Here is a 21966-nt window from a genome sequence, read left to right on the forward strand (position 1 = left end):
TTTTTATGGTTTCACATGTCAATATTTACTATATATTAAACTATAATAAAGTAGTTGTGAGAAATTGTCATTTGGCACCCCTCTATTTTTTTAAACATGTGTCATTTTTTTCAATTTTAATGAAATAAAAAGACACACTATTGCTAATCTAAAACTAAATTGTCTACACACATTTTTTTAATTTGGGACATTTTATTTGTTCAGTTTATTTAGATTTACATTTACTTCTCTCAATCAATTACCTTTATGACATTATGGGTGGACTTTTTCTTTTGTTCAGACTATTCATGTTGCAATAATGCATATGACCAAATTAATTACAATTAACATGCTTTATAACTGTATTTATTGCCATGAATGTGATTACTCAAAATAATGTGTCAATGAAATTTCTTACAAACTTCAAACAATGTTTAGCTATATGTCTTTCTTTTCCCATTATTTCGCATGGTATTTTTTCTTAACATTATTTCTTATGAAGTTTTTTTTAAAAAACATGATGTCTTGCAGTATGATTGCAGTATGATGATTAACATATTAATTTCTCTAGGACTATTTGAAGAAATCATTTACAAAGCCATGTCAATGTTTTTTGTTTTTGGTATCAGAGTCTTGTCAATATTTATTAGCCTCTTTCAAAGGATTATGTTTTATGATAGTGATTTAAAATTTTTGCATTGTTTTGTAATGTGATTTTTAAACTTTCAAACTATAGTTGGAAGTCTTAAGTGATGAAGATGATCCTAATGCTTGACTCCTAAAGCACAATCTCTTTGGCTTTGAACATTCACTCATAATATTATAGTTGTAAGTCCCTTAGATTTCTCCTCTTAAGTCCTCTGAGCTTCAACTACAATATATTTCCAAGTTTATGTTTTCTAAATTTGCTTTGTTTTTCATTTTTAAAAATTATTTATCCCCATTACAAAAATATATTTTACTTTGCATATTGATATAAAGATTGAACCTAATTTTACCGTGTAATGCATATATAAATGGTCAAAAGATCACATATTTTTTATGCCTTTTTGGAATCACTTCCAAAACGTTACGACATCCTTTTGCATTATACGGAAAAACATTACAGAGACCTATTGTAATATATATATATACACACATATTGTAACCTCAATACTTTCATCAAAGACATATGTCAATCATTAAAAGTAGTCTAAATTATAGTAGATTAACCTGTACAAAAGCAAAACTACTTTTATATCGCATTGGTATTGTTTGAGTTGTCAAACATACCTCATGTCTATTTTCCAGTAACCCTTACTCCATCTATCATTATGCCAAAAAAAGCTTACACCATTTCCAATGGTTATCTATATTTTTATATTTTACATTTATGATATAATTTTGAAGAGATATGGTTTAGTATTTAGAGTATAAGATTAAAAGCATGATGCTATTTTAATATTTTTAGAATTTAGAAATGATTTACTAAATTTAAAACCAAATCTTATTTTTATGCAATATGTGAAAATTGTCGTTCTTTTAACACACTTCATAATTATAAACTCATAAATGTATATATATAAATTCTTTTCAAGACATATATAAATAATATCATGAACATTTCATATATAATTTAATAAAATTTTATTTTACATACAAAATATTTGATTTTATAACCCACGTGGGTAATAATATAGCAAGGTTTGACACTGAAGCTGACAATTATCTTATTTGAATAACAATAATAAATTAATAATATATTTTGAGGTGGAAATAAATGTCAAGAAAAAACATAGTAAATTTGCCGTGTAATATAAGTAAAAGAATAGAGATAGAGCCGAAACTGAAGTTGACGAAGAGCGTTCACATTGTATGAGGATTCCTTGCAATTACCAACCTTTTTAATTTTTGAATAGTAAAAAAAACCAAATTGGCTACCCCACTATGAGGGAAACGAACAAGATATCAAGAAACGACGAGATGACTGAGACCTAAAGTTGTCACTGTTCAACCTAAGCAAACGTACACGTTGGGACATGAAGCATGCAATGAACGTCCTCCTCGCGGTTTACATTAATTGGCATGGTCTTGTTTTGTTTGAAATTTAGTCTTGTAGATTCGTGCAATGTCTGGAAGAATGGGATCGGTTCTGCGAATATAAGTGTAATTTATGTCGTAATGAAGAAAAACAACTCGTGAAGTAACAGACTAAGAGTATCTCCATCAAAGCATCTTAGTGAATATCTTACAAGTTGCTTAGAAAAAAAGCAGATTAATTATAATGGAAATAATCTGATTTTGCTAAGAATCGATTGTTAGCTTAGATGTTTTAGGACCGTTAAGAACCATGGGTGTGTTGGTTTGTGATTGGTTGGAGTAAAAAAAAAAAGATTTTTTTTTTTTTTTCTTCTTTCCCGATTTTATTTTGCTCTCCTCTCTCTTTCCTTAATCGTTTCTCTGTCTCTCCTCTCTCGTCTCTTTGTTATCGATAGATCAGAATGGAAAAGCTTGAGAGAAAATGTATAACACTGGGAAAAGCGTCTTTCACCGGCGATATCATCATTTCGATTGACTACGGCACTATCGACGATGGCGGTTCATCAATTGGAGAGGGTTTTTGCTTCACCAAATCGAAGATTGAAGTGGTCAATTCTCGAATTGTTTGGTTTAATCGTTTCTCTAGGTAATAATCTCTTTGATTTCATTAGTAGATCGATATGAATAATTAGTTTTATGGATTTTAATATAACTGGCCTCTTGAATTTATATCGACATGATAATAGATTCAGGGCTTTTCGTGGATAGTATATTGTAGGATTCACTAATTGTGACTTTTTTGGCAAACCACCTTTGAAATCGAATTAGAATTACCTACCGGAAATATCTGATTCTTACTTGTGTTTCTTGAATTCATCATAACTGAGAACTAATTGATCTCGTTTATCTCGAGTGGTGTTTTTGAACTCATGTTGCAAAGCTTGTCCTGGTTGTGAAGAAAAAAACACAAGTTGAGTCTAATGATGTTTGTTTCATGTAAATCGATTATGAAGAGCTTGTTGTTGTTTGTTTGACGCATGGATTTTGCATATGTCATAGTTTTGTTTTAAGCATTTGAGAGTTCATTATATCTCTCTCCCTGTCTATCTTTCTCATAGTCGTCTGAGACTGATTCCAGTTGTGTTCTCTTCTTTAGTTTGGATTTCATAGTCATTACGATGGCGCCATCAACAACCAACCAACCGTCTAACTTATCCAAAGAAATGATCAGATCAATCCAAGACAATTAACCATGAGTTTTCATTGTAATAATCTATATGTGTAACCACTACAACGTTTTTCAAAGGAAAACTCAAAACAGAGAGCCTTATTATTACTTTATCTCTCCTCTTCAGGCAAATTTGCATATTTAAATAATATTTGTTATAAGAGATTTGTGAGGTGGAAATAACAGTTAAAGAAAGGGGTTAGAGCTTAGTGGAATACCTCTCCTAATTTACTCATAAATTAATTAATCATATAATTAATACTAATTTAAGTAAAGCAACCCTAACAGTATTTTTGCAAAATCATTCCTTTACTAGAGAATCCAAAGAAGGTTGCTCAATCTTTTAAATAATAATTTTTAAATTTATATTTAGTAATTATCAAACTTTAATAATCTAAAATGACAAAACCATTATTAAAAATTTTATATTACATAAAACTTTGGAATCTTAAACATATTTTACAAACTTTGGAATATTAAACATATTTTACAAAATTCAAAATAGAGGTTTCTTTTTTGTGGTTTTGTTATATTTACATGTGAAAACTATTGTAAGATAAAAAGAAACGGAGAGGTTTTTTTTGTGTACTTCCATAATTTAGTATATTACCTTTTCTTGCAGAGTAGATGGAACCAACAGAAAGCTATACAACTCCAGCAATAGAAGACATGAACACGATGTTCCCACTTCCGGAAGTCTTAAGCAGAGGATGCGCAAACTGGCTCAGATGATAAGCAGATTCTAAGTTGGTCGAAATATGAAACGAGAAATCCTCTGCTGTATAGTCCACCTTCGGCTTTGACCGAATAGCTCCCACATTGTTTATCTTATGATCAAAAGAATTCATTAAAACCAAGATTTTGGGGTAAGTGATAAAGAGTACATAAACCCCATTGTCAAGCTGATTTTGGGGTAAGTGACGAAGAGCATACCTTTTCAACTACGAGAATCCACTCCCAATGTCGAGCTGATGAACACCCCTCTTCACCATTAAACCCCATTGTCCAGTTGATATAAACCTCGCACAAAACATGGCAAAAGAGTTAATGTTAATCACACTATAACATTAACAAAACATCAAGCAAAAACTCAACTATACTCCTAACAACAACACACGGGTCACAATAAAAAAACATCTAACATTCTCACAATCAAACAAGACAACAAACAGTTAAACCCTATACTACTAAACAGACATGAGAAGTTCATACCTTTTGATCATAGAACAACAGTCTGAACAACAATCAAACAAGACAACAAACGGTTAAACCCTATACAACAAAAGTTCACTGTCTTGTAAAGCACCATAAATCGGAAAGTGTTATTGTTTGTTCTACTAGGAGAGTTTAAACATGATTACCTATACAATCTAAAACACAAAGACATTTCATCCCTTTACAATCTAAAACACAAAGCTTCAACCTCACACAACACAAGGAAATCTGTCGTAAATCAGACAAACAATCGATTTAAGCCCCAACCCGTAAACCCTCCATACAAATCACAAACCAATTAAACATCAAACAGTACCCACTCTCACAATCAAATCGAATTTTACCTAAACCCTAACATTAACAACAAGATCAATAATTAAGTGATGAGAATACAAACCTTCTCTGTCTGATTCGTCTCCCGGTGGACCTCGTCGTTCACATAAGAGCCATCAGAAGTAACTGCAGCCGTCGATGTCGCAGAAGGAGATAGGTCGTCGTGAGAACCAAAGCGTCACATCTCACGCTTAAATCGATCGGAGTGGTCATCGTCTTCCTCAACCACCAACCCTCCACTTTTAGTCGGATAAATCAAAGGATTTGCGGTGATTTTCCGGTTTGCTGTATCAATCGGTGGCGATTCGCCGTTTTGTGTGTGATGAGAAGAGAGAGACAGACTCGGGGAAGAAGAAGCAAAATGAGAGAAAAAAATGATTTTATATTTTTTGATCAGTCATTCACAATGAGCCACGTCGCGGTTCTTAAGGGTTGCTGAAAGTGCTTCAGCAAGTATTGATTCTCATGTAAATGGACTTTAAATGAATTGTTTATTCATGAATTGGGGTCCAAACCCAAGAGAAATCAAGAGAATACCCCTAAGTTGCATGATATCAATAAAAGTAAGAGAGGCGAGTACCCCTAAGTTGCATGATATCAATAAAAGTAAGAGAGGCGATAGAGATTGAAGTTTAAATGGTTGACAAGTCCACTACTTAAGCGTCCTACTTGCATTACATTGACTTAAACAAGTAAGGAGAAGTGAACAAGTCAGCTACTTAAACACATGTAGGTGATTAAGAGCTAGTATTTTAAGAAAGGAAAGAATCTGGAACTAGTGAGGAGAGTACATTTGTTTCTCTTTAAGTTTTCTCTTATCTGCCCGAGGCTTCTTAAAGCTAAGAAAACAAACTCCACGCTTGAGATGTTCTCTTGACTTGTTCCCCTTGACCTGTCCCCATTCATTACTTAATTGCAGGAAGCTGCTATACTATTACAGTGTTTAAGTAGAGAGATCGAAAGAAAGTGAGAGAAAGAGGGAGAGGGAGAAGATGAAGTTGCAGGGCTTGTTCTTGGTGGATCTTTTCTCCATTGCATATACGCAGCTGGTCATGGGGAAACCTCAACCTCACGAGGTTGCCCAACTAGATCTAGATGTGGCAATGTCACAATTGAGTACCCTTTTAGCACTTCTCCAGGTTGTTCCTATGCCGACGATGGTAATTTCAATCTTACTTGTAACGAGAAAGAGGAGCTCTTCTCTGGAGACATTCCGGTCATCATTCATTTCTCACTGTGGCCAGTTTCATGTTCGGCTTTTGGGATCATACGTTTGCTATGACAGTCAAGGAACTCAGACTCATTCCAGCACGGCCTATGTTACCCTGGGTAGTATTTTAACTATCTCTGAACATAACAAATTTACTGTTGTAGGATGTAACAGTTACGCATTTCTAAGAACATATGGAGTTAAAAATACTCAACTGGATGCATATCAATGTGTGATTCTCTCCCATTGAGAAAATGATCATGTTCTGGAGAAGGTTGCAGCCAGACCTTTGTCCCTAGAGGGAGCTCATATGTCAAAATCATACCACATAGCTTTCGCAACCATACTTCTGTGCATGATTTTAATCCTTGAACCTACGCCTTTCTCGTCGAAAATGATAAGTTTGACTTCAATGCATTAGAAGACCTCAAGGATCTGCGGAACGTCAGAAGGTTTCCTGTGCTACTAGATTGGTCTGTTGGAAAGCAGACATGCGAGCAAGTTGGAAACACAAGCATATGCTGTGGGAACATCACATGTTTTAATTCTATTCGTGGAAAGGGTTATAACTGCAAATGTTTAGAAGGTTTTGAGGGGATTAGGGGAATCAATACTTGCTAAACGGTTGTCAAGGTACTTTAACTTGAATTCTTCTTTTTTTTATCACTTCTTTAATCGTTTACTTCATAAGTTGCTCTTTTTCCTTGACCAGACATCAATGAGTGTATGACTAGTGTTAGAATTGCGGAAGTAGAATTGTACAGAAATAGAATGAACACAAAGAATAGAATACTTAAACTTGTCATTTACAAATGTATGTTACATGCCATATATAGACTCAACTACAACATATAGCCGTTACAAAGACATTAAGAAAGAAAGGGACATAAAGTGGCTTTGCTCTACAGAACGTCTATGATGAGAGTGACATGTGATCCTTGTTTGACTCGTCGATCTCGTCAACCAAGATAACATATGACTTCTTTCTAAGACCCCCTGCAACTCCCATCTCTTCTAGATTCTTCTCTATCTCCAATATGTCTTGATATCATAAAGGCCTCTGTTTCTATTCACTTACATGGACTGTAGCCCATTAGTAGTGACTTGTACGGACGTTCATACAGACACTCAACCTTACTGCATTGGTCTATTATCCTCCTTGATCAATACTCTCCCTCAAGTTTAGCCGATGAACATGGCTAAACTTGGAGCTCCGTAAAACATCACCTCATTAAAAACCTTGAGATAGAAAACCTTGTAGGACAAAACTATATCAAGGGAAAAAGAGTGTGATCTTTATGGAGAGAGGATTTGAGATCAAGGACGAGTAAGGTACAAAAGTCCGAGTTTTCCATAGATGTGTGAGCAAACCTTGTAACTCGCGGCCTTAGTGAAAATATCAGCTAGATGGTCTTCGCTTGGAGTGTAGCAGGGAAGCGTTACTCCTTCTTCGATCTTCTCTCTGACTTTGTGACAATCTAGTTCGATGTGTTTGGTTCTTTCATGAAAAACTTAATTGGTTGCGATGTGAATTGCAGCTTGATTGTCGCAATGCATTGGAATAAGTGTAGATTCAATGCCTAGTTCTTTGAGAAGCGCCTTAAGCCAGGTGAGCTTTGTAGTTAGCTTTCTCATGGCTCTGTATTCGGACTCAGCACTTGACATTGATACAACCTTTTGTTTCTTTTTCTTCCAAGTGACCAGATTGCCTCCAATAAAAGTGCAGTAACCCGTTGTTGATCTTCGATCAGTTCGATCACCACCCCAATCAGCGTCACAATATCCCACGAGGTATGTGTTTGAGTTCTTCCCCATCCAGATACCTTGGCCAGGACTCCCTTTGAGATAGTGAAGTATCCTCTCTACTGTGCTCCAATGATAGGTGGTTGGTGCTTTCATGTATTGACTGGCCTGATTCACTGCATAACAAATGTCAGGTCGTGTAAGTGTTAAATATATGAGCTTACCTACCAATCTTCTATAGCGAGAGGGATTCTCATATAGAGGCTCTGTTCTCTCCCCCTTTCTTTCAACCTGATATCCATCCGGAAGTGGTGTATCCACTGGTTTTGCTCCTAATTTTCCTGTCTCACATAACAAGTCAAGTGTATATTTCCTCTGAGATAGAAACAGTCCCTCCGGAGAGCGACATACCTCAATCCCATGGAAATACTTAAGCTCCCCTAGATCTTTTATATTGAAAACTGAATTGAGAAAAGTTTTAACTTCTTGAATACCTTCAGTGTTGTCTCTAGATATGATTAAGTCATCAGCATAAATAACCTTTCTCACTTTGAAGAGTAAACAGATTATTATCAGCATGTGATCTCTTGAAGCCATGACTTATGAGTGTATAGCTTAATTTATGATACCAATCTCTTGGTGATTGTTTAAGAACATATATGGCTTTTCTCAATCGCAACACTTTCCCAGGTGTGATTGAATTTTCGAGACCAGGTGGTGGAGTCATATAAACTTCCTCTTTAAGTTCCCCTTGTAAAAATGCGTTTTTCACATCCATCTGCCATAACTCCCAAGATAAGTTAGTAGCTAATGAGAGCACAACTCTTACCGTGTGGAGTTTAGCAACCGGAGCAAATGTGTCTCTATAATCTTCTCCATAGGTTTGTGTAAAGCCGCGGGCCACCAATCGAGCTTTGTATCGTTCTATGTCCCCGTTACTTAGATATTTGATGGTGAATACCCATTTCGAACTTACAATTTTCTTTTCTGGTGGGAGGTCTGCTTCATCCCACGTGTGATTCCTCTTCATAGCTCCTACTTCATCATCTACTGCATCAAGCCACTCTTTACTTTCCTTGGCCTCTTCATAGCTTATTGGAATGTCATGTTCATCATTTTTTTCTAAGAATACTTGATGTTCTGCAGGTAGATGATCAAGAGAGCAAACAGCTTGAATCGGATGAAAGCAACCGCTTGACTATTATAGTAAAATTGTTGATCTCTCCATGTAGACGGGGTGATCTCGTACGAACAATACGTCGCAATGGTTGGTGAGTCGGTTCAAGCTCCTCTGTTTTGGTAGGTAGAGTCGTTGTCTCCCCCTCGGACTCACTAACCGTTGTTGCAGGTGGAGTTGGTGGATCCTCCCTGAGTTCTTGATTGTCACTTGTGTGATCAGAGGAGTATTCTTCCAGATTTGCAGGAGCTGGCTCTTGTTGTATCAATGGCAATGACGCAGAGCTTGGTGAAGAACCAATGTGATCAAGAAGAAACTTGAGACTAGCGGATTGATCAGTTGGTCTTGCCAAATTTTTTAAGTCATTCCAATTCCCCTTATCAAAGTAGCCCTGGTTTTCAATGAACTTGATATCCCTGGACACCAACATACGGTTGTTGGTAGGATCAAAGCATTTGTATCCTTTCTATGTTGTTGAGTAGCCGAGAAACATACACTTGGTGCTCTTAGCGTCCAACTTGTTTCGAAGTTCTCCTGGTACTAATACAAAGCAAACACAACCAAATACTTTTAAATGATCAATGGATGGTTTTACCTTGTTCAGTACCTCAAATGGTGATACATCATCTAGGATTTTTGTTGGAATCCTATTGATCAGGTAGCATGCAGTCATCACTGAATCTCCCCAGTAACACTTAGGAACCTTGGTATGGAACATCATTGAGTGTGCAACCTCAATTAGGTGTCTATTCTTCCTCTCTGCAACTCCATTTTGTTGGGGAGTGTACGGACAACTCGTTTGGTGCATGATGTCGTGTTTAGATAGGTGTTCTTTGAATCGAGTGCTTGTATATTCACCTCCATTATCTATTCTAAACACTTTGATCTTAGTATTAAATTGGTTAAACACATAATTTTGAAAGTTTATAAATGCATCAATCGCACGATCTTTTGCAGGAAGCAATGTTTTCCAAGTATATTTGGATTTTCATCAATAAAAGTCACAAAATACTTGTTGTTGTCCCTAGATCAAAGCATTTGTCATAGATAGTAGTAGATTAAGGGAAAACAGTCTTACAATACTTCCCAAGAATACAACCTTCACAACTAGACTGATCAAAAGATACATTAGGCATCATCAATTCAAGTGCACGAGAATGAGGATGACCTAATCTAGCATGCCACATAGCACTAAAAGAAACACCTAAACAACTAGTAAAGAAAGATTTAGAGAGACTTGGTGAGATATCATCAAGGATGTAAAGATCATCTTTGCTACCACCTCCTCCAAGTAGATTTCCAGTCTCAATATCCTGAAAGTGAACATCATTAGGTTATCCCCAACGGGGGCTCTAAGTAAGGTTTTAGTGGAGAAGGAAAAAAAAATCAGATAAAGGAAAAAAATATAAGAGAGCCTCTTATTTAGCATACTCGTTTATGGCATAAGAGCCCATACGTGTCACGTATTCGTTGGCCGAAAAAAAAATAGAAGTAGAAAATAAATTTATGCGACGATCAAATTTTTCTTTCTTCCTCTCTCTCTTGCTCTCGATCGAAGTCCAGAATTGACAAAGGAAGGAGAAAGAATCAAAGGCTATGGAATCAGATGAGATTGGGGTCGGAGGAGATCCGAAGCGGAGGAGATTGGTTTGATATTTGAGTTTGGAGTCATTCTTTTGGATGAGGTTGAAGCAATTAGAATCGCAAATTAGGGTTGAGGTTTGGTTGTTCGAATCAAATTCCGAGCTTTTGATTTAATTCTCTTAATACAATTTTTGTGTGTTTGTGTGTCTGTGTGATTCTCAGGTTCCGAGTTCTTCCTCCGTCAGTGTTGACACTTGACGCTGATAAGGTAAAGTCCACTGATTTTGTAAAGTCCATTGCTTTTAGAGCTCACTTACTAGAGATTGATACGCAGATTTTACAGATTACTTTATGCATTCGTGTGTTCTAACTTCTCTATGTCCATCTTTGTCAAATCACTAGCCTTTTTTTGGTTTGGTACGTTTTCACAGCATTAAATAGTCTTATAGAATGTGTGTTGTAACTTTTATGTCCATTGCTGATAGAGCTCACTGCTACAAGAAATTGATACGCAGCAGATTGTTCCAACGTAATGTTAGATGGTGTTTTCTATGTCCATCTTTGTCCAATTAATTGACTTTTTCTTGGTTCACTTGAGTGTGAATGTTCTTACTGTATTTTAATAGGATTCCTCACACCAGAGTCTTTTTTTTTGGTGAAGTTGTGATCACAAGGTCAATTAAACCCAAGGTGCACTCAACCACGATCTAGTGGTGTCGTCGTAGTACTTCAGGGTCGAATCCACAGAGACCAAGCGATGCACTATGTAATTATATAGACCGAGTATAGCTAAAGCAAAGAGAGGTTTGTGTTGCAAGTAACTGAATTAAAACAGAAAATAAATAGGGGTTTGTAAACTCGAGAGAAGATATTGGGCGTAGGGAATCAGTTAGGAGTTATGATCACTAAATTTAGATGTCAAATTGGGATAGCATTAAATACCGTTCTTGAACTCAAATCTCAAATATAAAACTAACCTATTGTCGCAGCATTAGTTATCTACGCAAGGAATTGATAAAACTCTAAACCGTCGTTTGAATCTAAGCAATCCTAGCAAGCAATAAGTTCAAGTTTGATTATGTTCACAAGGTGCCTTAACTTCAACTTTCGTTGGCTAAGGATCACCTTGCTCTCCTATGTTCTTTTCAAGTAATTCAACAACACTTTTGATGCCTAGATGAATTTAACCTACAATCATAAACTAGGTAGCTAATCTAGTTTAAGCATTATAATCAACAATAGAAGAAGAACACAATAGATCAATCCCAAATCTAGCAACCTAAATTCAGAGAATCATAAAACCCCTTTTTGAAACCCGAAACCCAACAGAGAAACTACTCAGACATCAAACAACAGCAACCACAAATTAAATATGAAGAAAACATGTTTGAATTGCAAAGAGAAAATAAAGGGTTCATAAATCTTCTCCAAAGAGATACAAAGGATTAGAGATCTTCTCCCAAGCTTACAAGTACTCCAAAGCTGTGTAGAATAAAGTTGTCTTTCTAGAGGTCGAGTCTCGTGCTTAAATAGTAAAATAAAACCCTAAAAGTCGGTTTAAAACGAAAAAGAAAAAGTTGCTTCGGGTACGGGATCGGTCGATCCCGAATGTGGATCAGCCGATCCTGGATGCTTTTTCTGTGTTTGCTCCATCTGCTTGCTAGTCCAATCAGTCTTCACCAAATTGGCTCCAGATGCTTGTTTTCATCCCCAAAACACTCAGTTTCCTTCAAAATCAACCTAGAACATGTACAAACTCATAAAAGACCAAAAAGACTCTAAAAGCACACTTTGACTCAATAAAAGACTTAAAACAAATACCAAAACTATGGTTAAAACCTATAAAGTATAGACACATCAAGTTGATTTGTTTTTGCCTCTTATTGAGGATTCATGCAAGCAGATACTTGATGCTGCCAGAAATACCAATGCTAAGACAATGGGTCATGTTCCATGGCCAACCAAGAAGCGTATCTACTGTGTTCTCAAGTCTCCTCACTTTCACAAGGATGTTAGGTTCCATTTCGAAATCTGGACACACCAGCGCATGATCGATATTCTCTACCCTACTGCAGTACTGCTCAAACTATCGATTCTTTGATGCAACTTGATTTTCCTGCTGGTGTTGATGTTGAAGTGAAGCTCTATGCAATGTAACTATAATGGTAACAATATAAATCTCATTCCTCTTTCCTGCATTCTGAATACAGCCTTAAACTGATGTGTTTAGTTAGTGAAAATTCTGCAAATAGGCTCCAACTGAATCTTGTGTGTATTTTCTCTTTGACCAGAATCTTCATCGAATTACAATATTGCTCTTTGACCATCAAGTAGTACTTGATGCATGGTCTTAACCAAATTTTTTTGTTCTTACTCAGAGGTGATGGGCGTTTTGCATTGAATAAATAGACTGTTTCAGAGATCATCTTTTTGAGAGAAACTTTGTAATGAAAAGTGTAAGTTGTATTATCTGGTCCTAGCAAAGTTGGAATCTTTAGCGATGCTTGGTTCTTAGTTGATGAACATATGTCTTCAATTAAGCAAGTTCAAAGGGATTTAATTTTTGTTTTACTAATTGCTGTTATGATCAAATCGTTTGAAAAAAAAAATTCAAATTAAGAGACTCAAAATTAAAGCCCACCATTGTAGGGGAAAATTTTAATTAAGATTTCCAAAGTTTTTATTTTACTAAAAGTACATAATATATTAATTAAAAAAATTTAAGAGCCCCAAAAATATAATCCCCCATTGTGGATGCCCTTAGGCCCAAATATAGCATAACAATTTAGATCATTTATTGCCCTTTTAACAGAGAGAAGGTTAGATGTAAACTCAGGCATATAAAACGCCTTTGAATTTTTATCAAAAAGCTTTTAAGTTACCAATTCCTTGAACTGGGATTCTATCTCCATTTGCTATTATAACATTGCCTCTAGCCGGTTTAATATCATCAAGTAAGCTCGAGTTACTAATCATATGGTGTGATGCACCTGAATCAACAACTAGAGACCTACTTGAGCTGTGAGTGAAAAAGGTTTTACTGGAGTCCTTCATCGCGGCTAAGGATTTGAAGAGAGCTTCCAGATCTGATTTCTTTACATAGTCTCTAGATGCCATCTCCTCTCCATTCTTTGATGTGCCTGCTACACTCTGCTCGGCCTTGACTTGTGTTATATTGTCTCTTGGTTCCTTGTTTGTGATGTTTGGTCTGAGATGAGGATGCAGGAACCAACACTTATCCTTGGTGTGATTCTTTCGCTTGCAGTGTTCACACCCCCCCCCCTTTGATCTATTCTCCTTAGGTCGGTAGGCCCCTTTGTTTGCCATCGAGAGCTCTCCTTTCCCGCTAAAGAGACCCAGTGAACCATGTTCCTTCTGAGTCTGAGAGCATACATCATCGAGACTTGGCAGTTTATCTGACCTTAGGATATGCTTTATGAGATCGTTAAACGTTGGATTCAGAGTAAGAAGAAGGGCAAAGACCTTATCTTGTTCCCTTCTCTCGTTAAGGACCACATGATCCATGGTGTTTGGTCTGAGCATTTCAAATTCTGCCCACAGAGACCTAAACTTCCCAAAATGTTTGTTGAACTCCATATCCTCTTGAGTTAAATCATTGATAGCCTTATTGACTTCAAAAACTCGAGTGAGATTGGAGATGTTGTCAAAAACATTTTTGAGAGTTTCCCATAAATCACTAGCAGTCTCACAATATGAGTAAGCCTCGAGAATAGGAGCCTCAAGCGAGTTTTGCAGTATGGAGAGGACAGTCTGATCTTCTTGAAACCATTTAGCTTCTTCTTCGAGTTTAGCTGCCTCCTCTTCTTCTTTGATGGTTTATATACCATCTTCTTTGGTGGCTTTCGTTGGTGCTCTGGTTCCTTCGATGTGACTCCAGAGTCCACGTCCACAAAGTGCAGTTTTGGTGGTTCTTGACCATAGGAGGTAGTTTCCTCCCTTAAGAACAGTAGGTAGCACAAGTGGTTTTGAGTTTTCCATGGTCAAATGGTATGGACCGTTGAGCAAATTTCCAGTATGAGTGAAATGAAAAGAGAATAAGTGTAGTCACGAACAAGAGAGAGAGAATAAATAGAAGAGTTGGGTTGTTAAGGATCAAAAACCTAGCTCTGATACCATGTTAGAATTGCGGAAGTAGAATTGTATAGAAAGAGAATGAACACAAAGAATAGAATACTTAAACTTGTCATTTACAAATGTATGTTACATGCCATATATAGACTCAACTACAACATATAGCCGTTACAGAGACATTAAGAAAGAAAGGGACATAAAGTGGCTTTGCTCTACAGAACGTCTATGATGAGAGTGACCTGTGATCCTTGTTTGACTCGTCGATCTCGTCCACCAAGATAACATGTGACTTCTTTCTAAGACACCCTGCAACTCCCATCTCTTCTAGATCCTTCTCTATCTCCAATATGTCTTGATATCATAAAGGCCTCTGTTTCTATTCACTTACATGGACCGTAGGCCATTAGTAGTGACTTGTACGGACGTTCGTACGGACACTCGATCTTACTGCATTGGTCTTGTATCCTCCTTAATCAATAAGTAGTAGTAAACATAATTGTTTGTATCCTAGTACCTGTGAAAACACGAAAGGAAGCTTCAATTGTAATTGTCCATCTGGTTACCGCAAAGACTCCCATAATATCTGCACTCGTGAAATCAGGCCTGAATACTTTAGATGGACTCAAATTTTTCTTGGTAAGCTCTCCTCACTGGTTCCGGATTCTTTCCTTTCTGAAAAGACTAGCTCTTAATCACCTGCTTGGCATTAGCAGAAGACCATCATCGGCTTCTCAATCATCCTGCTTGGCATTAGCTGTATAAAACAGAGGAGTAAGCACCGGAAAAACACTGAGCTCCGACAAAAATTCTTCGAGCAAAATGGAGGTGGAATGTTAATACAACGACTCTCAGGAGCAAGGCCATCAAATGTTGATGTTAAGATATATACTGAGGAAGGCATGAATGAAGCAACCAATGGTTATGAAGAGAGCAGGATCCTGGGTCAGGGAGGCCAAGGAATAGTCTACAAAGGTATATTACCGGACAACTCCATTGTTGCTATAAAGAAAGCTCGGCTTAGAGACAGTAGTCAAGAAGAGCAGTTCATCAACGAAGTGCTAGTGCTTTCACAAATCAACCATAGGAACGTGGTCAAGCTCTTGGGGTGTTGTTTAGAGACTAAAGTTCCATTGTTATTTTATGAGTTCATTCCTAGTGGGACTCTTTTCGATCACTTGCACGACTCCATTTTCAATTCTTATCTAACATGGGAACACCGTCTGAGAATAGCCATAGAAGTTGCTGGAACTCTTGCATATCTTCACTCCTCTACTTCTATTCCAATCATACACAGAGATATCAAGACTGCCAATATCCTACTGGATGAAAATTTAACTGCAAAAGTAGCTGACTTTTGTGCTTCAAGGCTGATACCTATGGATAAAGAGCAGCTCAGAACTATGGTGCAAGGCACTCTAGGTTACTTAGACCCAAGAGTACTACGTCACCACAGGGTTGCTGAACGATGTTTATAGCTTCGGGGTAGTCCTCATGGAACTGATCTCAGGTCAAAAGGCAGTGTGCTTTGATCGGCCACAACAGTCAAAACATCTGGTGAGTTACTTTGCTGCTACCACGAAAGAGAATAGGTTGCATGAGGTTATTGATGGGAAAGTGATGAAGGAGGATAATCAGAGGGAGGAGATCAAGAAAGCCGTGCTTATCTCTTTTTTTCTTTTATTTTTTGTTTTGTGCAAGAATATTTACGCGTGAGAAATCCTTGTAGATCATAAATTATGTGTTCATAATTTCCCTAAATTGCTATTTGCTTAACCATTAGTTGATTCGGTATCAGAAAAATTAGTGTTCGTGAATGGGATTCCCCATATGACATTGATATATCATTGTGCTTACAAACCAAAAAAAAACACAACTCACGAAGAAACACTGTAGTTTAAAGTACGTAGTAAGTATGATCCTTGTGTGTTGCTTGGTAAACTCAAAAAAAAAAAAAATGAGTCAATTGGTTCAAACTTGATATTTGATCAACAGCTTGACTCATCATGTTTCGTTACTCATCAATATCTAAAAGGGATGTCATAGCTGGGGAATTAAAGAAACAACTCGTAATAAAAACATCAGAAGAAAACAGAGCATGTTGTGATGAAGATGACTCTCGGGAGTCTTATTCCTACGTCATATCGTACCACGTGAAGGCAATTATCTTATTTGAATAATAATAATAATATATTTTGAGGTGGAAATAAATGTCAAGAAAAAACAGAGTAACTTTGCCGTAAAAGAAGAGAGAGCCGAGAGTGATGTTGACGAAGACTCCAAGAGCGTTCACATTGCATGAGGATTCCTTGCAACTACCAACCTTCTTTAATCTTTGAATAAATATAGAGTAAATTGCACCCATACCCACTTTGGTCTTGAGTTCTTTCAGTAAAATATACTTTACAAACTCCCTATACTTTCTCAAGTCTGATGTTTATGTGTCTATGTCCCTTTTACATTTTTGTCCTCAGAGAAATAGAAGGTAAAAGGTTAGCCAAAACTTACCTTACTCTTTTCTGATTTATTCTCCATCGTTGGATTGTTTGCTGCTTATTAGATGGGAAAATGGTTTGTGGATAAGAAACAGAAGTTGAAGGTAGGTTTTCTGTCCCCGTGAACGAGACATGGCTGCGCAGGTAGATTTTGTGTTTTGTGGATAGGGTCATATAAATTCAACTCTGTTTGTCTTTCGTGGATGGCTGTGATATTAAAGTGTGATTTTTAATGCAGGGTGAAGATCCTAGTTTCGTTGTGGTAATATTCGGTAGCTGGGGCTGTTCTGAGGACGACGTTTGGGGATTCAAAGTTGACTATAACTTTTGTCGCGTGTTGTTCCATTGTCTGCGACGACAACGTTAGGAGAGTTAGAAGTTTCGATTGTTGGGGAATTCGGTTTGGTGGAGAAGAAGGCAAGTCTCAGTTACTGCATCCCGTCGCTTATGGAATTGACGACGAGGGTGAGGACGCCTCCGGTTGTTGTGACAACGAATTTAGGTCTTGTTTATTATATTGAGATGCTTAGGAAGAATCGTGGGTTGAATTTGCTTGTAACATTTGAGGAGGTTAAGAAGAGAGGAATGACCGATGCTGCTGAGGATTCCTATTGTGGAGAGGAAAGTCGCAGAAAACGTAGTTCGGGGTCTTCGGGTGCACTTAGTAATAACGGTAGTGAAGAAGGGTTTTTAGGAGAAGCATCAAAAGCAGGTTCGAAGACATTGTTTTTTGAGACAACCCAGGTTGATGAAGAATATATGGCTGACTTGGCAGAAATCGAGGGGAAGATAAAGGGCAGTAATGGTGAAAAAGTGGGAATTGGCCGTGGGCTGACAAGTACACAATTAGGTTGTGTGGAAGAATTTTTCGGATTTGAAGGTAGGTTTGAAGATGTAGAGGAGGAAGAAGAATCTTTAGCAATAGATGTAGTTGTGACCCCAAGAAGCTATGATAAAGATTTTTGGGGGAACTTCATTGGCGATCAGTTTGGTCGGGTGAACGTGGTGGAGGTTATGTGTAATACAAACTCCTGTTTGATCACACTTTGTTAGTTAATGGGGCTGTTCCTTTGAAAGAGGAGAATAAAGAGAGGACAAGTGGTGGATTGGAACAGGTCGGAAAAGTTGATGGTGACTATGTTGACATAACCACGTGGTCAGACAATCGTGGACAGATCCCTGAGGCTGTAGTGGATGGACGCAAGCTAGAAGATATAGATGACGAGGAGTTTGATATTCCTCCTTTGTTTGACGACAAAGAGTATGTTAGGGAAGAAATACCGGATCTGTATTGTGAGGTCGATGGGAAAGGTATCTATAAGGGTAAGGTGTTTGCAAACAAAGAGGATTGCCAGATAGCTTTAGCTATATATGCCATCAAGAACATGTTTCACTTCACGCAGACGACGACTAAGAAAGAATCGTTTGTAGTTAGTTGTTCTGGGGAGAGGTGTGACTGGAGGGTACTAGCTTGTGAAATATCTTAATCAGGATACTATGTGATAAGAAAAGCTAATCTAGAACACACATGCCCAATAGAAACGAGGAACAAGTACCTAAAGAAAGCGACCTCGAGGGTGATTGCAGCCGTGTACAAAGCGAAGTACAGTGATCCTACTAAAGGACCAGCTCCTCTGGATCTCCATCAGATGGTATTAGAAGAATTGAGGGTCGATGCGTCGTACAACAAGTGTTGGAGGGCGAAGGGGAAGGCTCTAGAGAGAATATTTGGTTCTGATGATGAATCTAACGAGGATCTCCCTTGTTTTCTCCATGTTCTAAAAGAAGCGAATCCTGGTATCGTAACCGATATTAAAACTGAAGTGGTTGAAGATGGCAGAGAAAAGTTTCTGTATTTGTTTTTGGCTTTTGGGGATTCCATAGAAGGTTTTAAGAAGCTTAGGAGTGTGATTGTTGTGGATGGGACTCATCTCAATGGGAAGTACAGTGGAGTTCTTTTGACAGCAAGTGGACAAGATGCTAATTTCCAGGTTTTTCCGCTTGCTTTTGCTGTTGTGGACAGTGAGAACGACGACGCTTGGACGTGGTTTTTTGAGAAATTAGAACTGATCATTGCAGATAGTAAAAGTTTGACCATAATTTCAGATAGGTGCAGCTCAATATACGTAGCGAAGAAGAGGGTGTTCCCTTTGTCACATCATGGAGCTTGCATAGTGCATCTAGCCAGGAATGTTAATGCGAAGTTTCATAATAAAGGGCTTGCAAAACTTGTTACGAATGCAGCGTTTGCCTAAAAAGGTAACTGGTTACCAAGAAATTTATAGACAAATCAAAGCCAAAAACCCCAACTGTGCCGCTTATCTGGATAAAATAGGAGCAGGTCATTGGAGTAGGGCTTATTTCCAAGGTAGCCGTTACAATTAGATGACCTCCAACATTGCAGATTCTCTGAACAATGTGTTAGGCAAGGGGAGATCCTGTCATATTGTTGAACTACTCAAGTACATTCATGCGATGTTAAGTAGGTGGTTTAGTGCGAGGCGCAAGAAAGCTGGGAAGCATAGAGGTTTGACTACGCCGGAGGTTGATAAACAGATGCAGAAGAACGTGGTTGGTGTTTGTGGTAGCAAAGTTGGCAGTATATCTAGTTGGAGTTATGAAGTGGTTGGTTTACTTAACGGAAAACACCATGTTTTTCTTGATATGAAGCAATGTTCTTGTAAGCAGTACGATAGGCTGAAAATACCTTGCGGGCATGCATTGCTAGCAGCTGATACGCAAGGCATCCCTTATGGCACTTTGGTGGGTGACTGTTACAAGACAGAAACATGGAGAGGTACTTACGAAGGGATTATTAATCCTGAAGTGAGTGATGCTGAAATTCCTGTTGAAATCAAGAACCATGTTTTATACCCTCCTAAGGCTCAACGACAATCTGGCCATCCCAAAGAGAGTAGGATACCTTCTGTTGGAGAGTTTCGTGTAAGTGGACTCAATGTGTGTAGTTTTTTTTTATGTTTGGTGTTAGTGTACACAGATAAATCGCAACCGTTTAGTTTTGATGTGTTATGTTGTTTGCAGAAAAATGCAGTCGTGAAAACTAAAGTGAATCGTTGTGGGAGGTGCAAAGAGACGGGACACAATCGAACAAGTTGGGAACATCCGTGTGGATGTAATTGGGAACACTATTGCTTACCTTGCTATTAAATCTAGGAAGTACAATGGGTATCCATTGCTGTTTGTTTTTGTGGATATGGTTTTTTTTGTTGGTCTAGTAGTTAAGTACTTTTGGATACAACGCTATTGAAATGTAGTTGGTTGAAGTCTATTGAAATCTAATCGAGATGAAAGGTTAGAAACCACTTGTTTGGTTTGTTATGGTTTTATGTGGAAATGAAAGTAACATTATTTACAGGGTAGGTGAAGATAAAATTGATTGTTCTGTCCACAGAATGCAGTCCATATGGATATCGATACCAACTATGTTGTATCCACGTATGAGTCATTTACTTGTACACTGATGTGTGGATATTTGTGTTATATATCCAAATATCCAATACTCTAGTATAATAATTACACTTCAACGGGTGGATACAAATGACTCTAATATTCCGTGGATAGTTTGTTTGTGGATTTATCTGAACGTGCGTATAAGTACGGAAATTCTATATCCATATGGTATTGACCACACGGATGTATAAGTAGAGAACCGTATTGGACTTCTATTGTTGGATACTTTATAATTTTCAGTAATTTGTTTACATATTCGATTGAACACGACAATATACAGCATCAACGTGGTTACTCTGTGGTAGCAAGTAATGTAGGACTAAGACATTATCCATGTGTATTAGTTGGAATAGATAAAAGTTATCTTCATTAGGAGCACATAAGGGTACGGAGGCAGAGCAGAACGAAAGGGGAAACATGGTTCCAACATAAAACATCGTCGATGCTGGTACACTTATGAGAAGCACCGGACATAACCGTTTACTTGTGGGTGCTTTGACAAGGAGGAGTGACCGTGAAAAAGAAGAGGAGCCAATCCGTGAGGGTATTGATCAACTGAATTTAGAGGTTGGTTTTCATACTTTTACAGTTCCAGATCTGCGAATCAATATGGTATATTATTAATTTTTGATGTGGGTAATACTTGTGGATACATTTAAAGGCAACTCTGCGAAGAGATCTGCACATCCCAGCCCCTATACTTGCCAAAATAGTAAGTTTGGTATCTGAAGATGGTCCGATGGCGCTGAAAAACTGGATACTTGCTGGTCAGGAGGGCATAGTAGCTGCTTTGTCTCCGGAGACACTTTCGTCGGTCAGGCTGAACCGAGACCCCGAGTTTGTGAAATGGTCAAGGACTTCGCATGTCTACTATGAATTCTTTGGAAGGTGTCTAAACGAGAAAAATCCGTATGCGTTGTATGTGAGAAGCTTGTTCCTAGCGTTTCAATGCCTTCAATTGGAATAGGCAATCATATTGGTCGGTACGGTCAAGGATGTGTACCCAGTGGCCGCACTATTGTGGATAATGTTGAGTATCTGCGCTGGCACTCTAGATATGGATAAGTACTGGAACTTTAAGAAGATGTATGGCTTTGATCAAGCAGAGAAAATGGCTGACTCGTTGAGGTACCACATCTACATCATCAGACCTCAAAGAAAAAGCACATTCTAGAAGACTTGGCGTTTTGAAGATTTCTCAGAGTATTTGTGGCAACACAACGCTCTTGATGAATACAATGGGGAGAGATGCATGGAGTGTATCTACTTTTACCTAACAAAAGATATAATGTATTTGTCCTAAGTTATGGTAATTAGGGTGTATTTGTGAGCAAGCTTAAAATGAACTTTTTGAATGTTGGATGTTTATTAGTTTGTAACTCAATTCGTACGTATCCTCATTTAAGCTTCCCTATTTGGTTTC

At 37.6% G+C, this 21966-nt stretch overlaps 2 protein-coding genes and 1 long non-coding RNA gene across 4 annotated transcripts; 2 read left to right on the forward strand and 1 right to left on the reverse strand.

Annotated features, from left to right (window-relative positions):
* Positions 1-3842: 3842 nt before the first annotated feature.
* Positions 3843-4264, reverse strand: LOC147927993 (uncharacterized). Its single transcript, XR_015579404.1, has 2 exons — positions 4160-4264; positions 3843-4053 (listed from the first exon to the last, which is right to left on the reverse strand). It is a non-coding gene; the product is annotated as an uncharacterized LOC147927993 (long non-coding RNA).
* Positions 4265-5722: 1458 nt separating this feature from the next.
* Positions 5723-16338, forward strand: LOC147927994 (wall-associated receptor kinase 2-like). Of its 2 annotated transcripts, XM_087483189.1 has the most exons (4): positions 6176-6617; positions 6697-6717; positions 15065-15216; positions 15294-16338. In XM_087483189.1, exons 2-4 carry the CDS (start codon positions 6711-6713, stop codon positions 16053-16055), a joined length of 921 nt encoding a protein of 306 aa, XP_087339315.1. In that variant the 5' UTR covers positions 6176-6617; positions 6697-6710; the 3' UTR covers positions 16056-16338. The 2 variants fall into 2 exon arrangements, with proteins under 2 accessions (XP_087339314.1, XP_087339315.1); XM_087483188.1 differs by having other exon boundaries at positions 5723-6717.
* A 3119-nt stretch (positions 16339-19457) lies between these two features.
* LOC147927995 (uncharacterized) lies at positions 19458-20240 on the forward strand. Its single transcript, XM_087485967.1, has 2 exons — positions 19458-20015; positions 20115-20240. The coding sequence occupies exons 1-2, from the start codon at positions 19458-19460 to the stop codon at positions 20238-20240; spliced, it is 684 nt and encodes a 227-aa protein (XP_087342093.1).
* Positions 20241-21966: the final 1726 nt, after the last annotated feature.

Source organism: Camelina sativa, chromosome 14 (assembly GCF_030686135.1).
Source record: "Camelina sativa cultivar CO46 ecotype springtype chromosome 14, ASM3068613v1".
Lineage (NCBI taxonomy): Eukaryota > Viridiplantae > Streptophyta > Magnoliopsida > Brassicales > Brassicaceae > Camelina > Camelina sativa.

Bases quoted from the DNA above. Each gene is read 5' to 3' on its own strand.
- LOC147927994 (XM_087483188.1), top strand. The intron at 15,217-15,293 runs GTAAGCTCTCCT...TGGCATTAGCAG, and splicing joins ATGGACTCAAATTTTTCTTG to AAGACCATCATCGGCTTCTC.
- LOC147927995 (XM_087485967.1), top strand. From the start codon at position 19,458: ATGACCTCCAACATTGCAGATTCTCTGAACAATGTGTTAGGCAAGGGG. The intron at 20,016-20,114 runs GTAAGTGGACTC...TGTTGTTTGCAG, and splicing joins CTTCTGTTGGAGAGTTTCGT to AAAAATGCAGTCGTGAAAAC.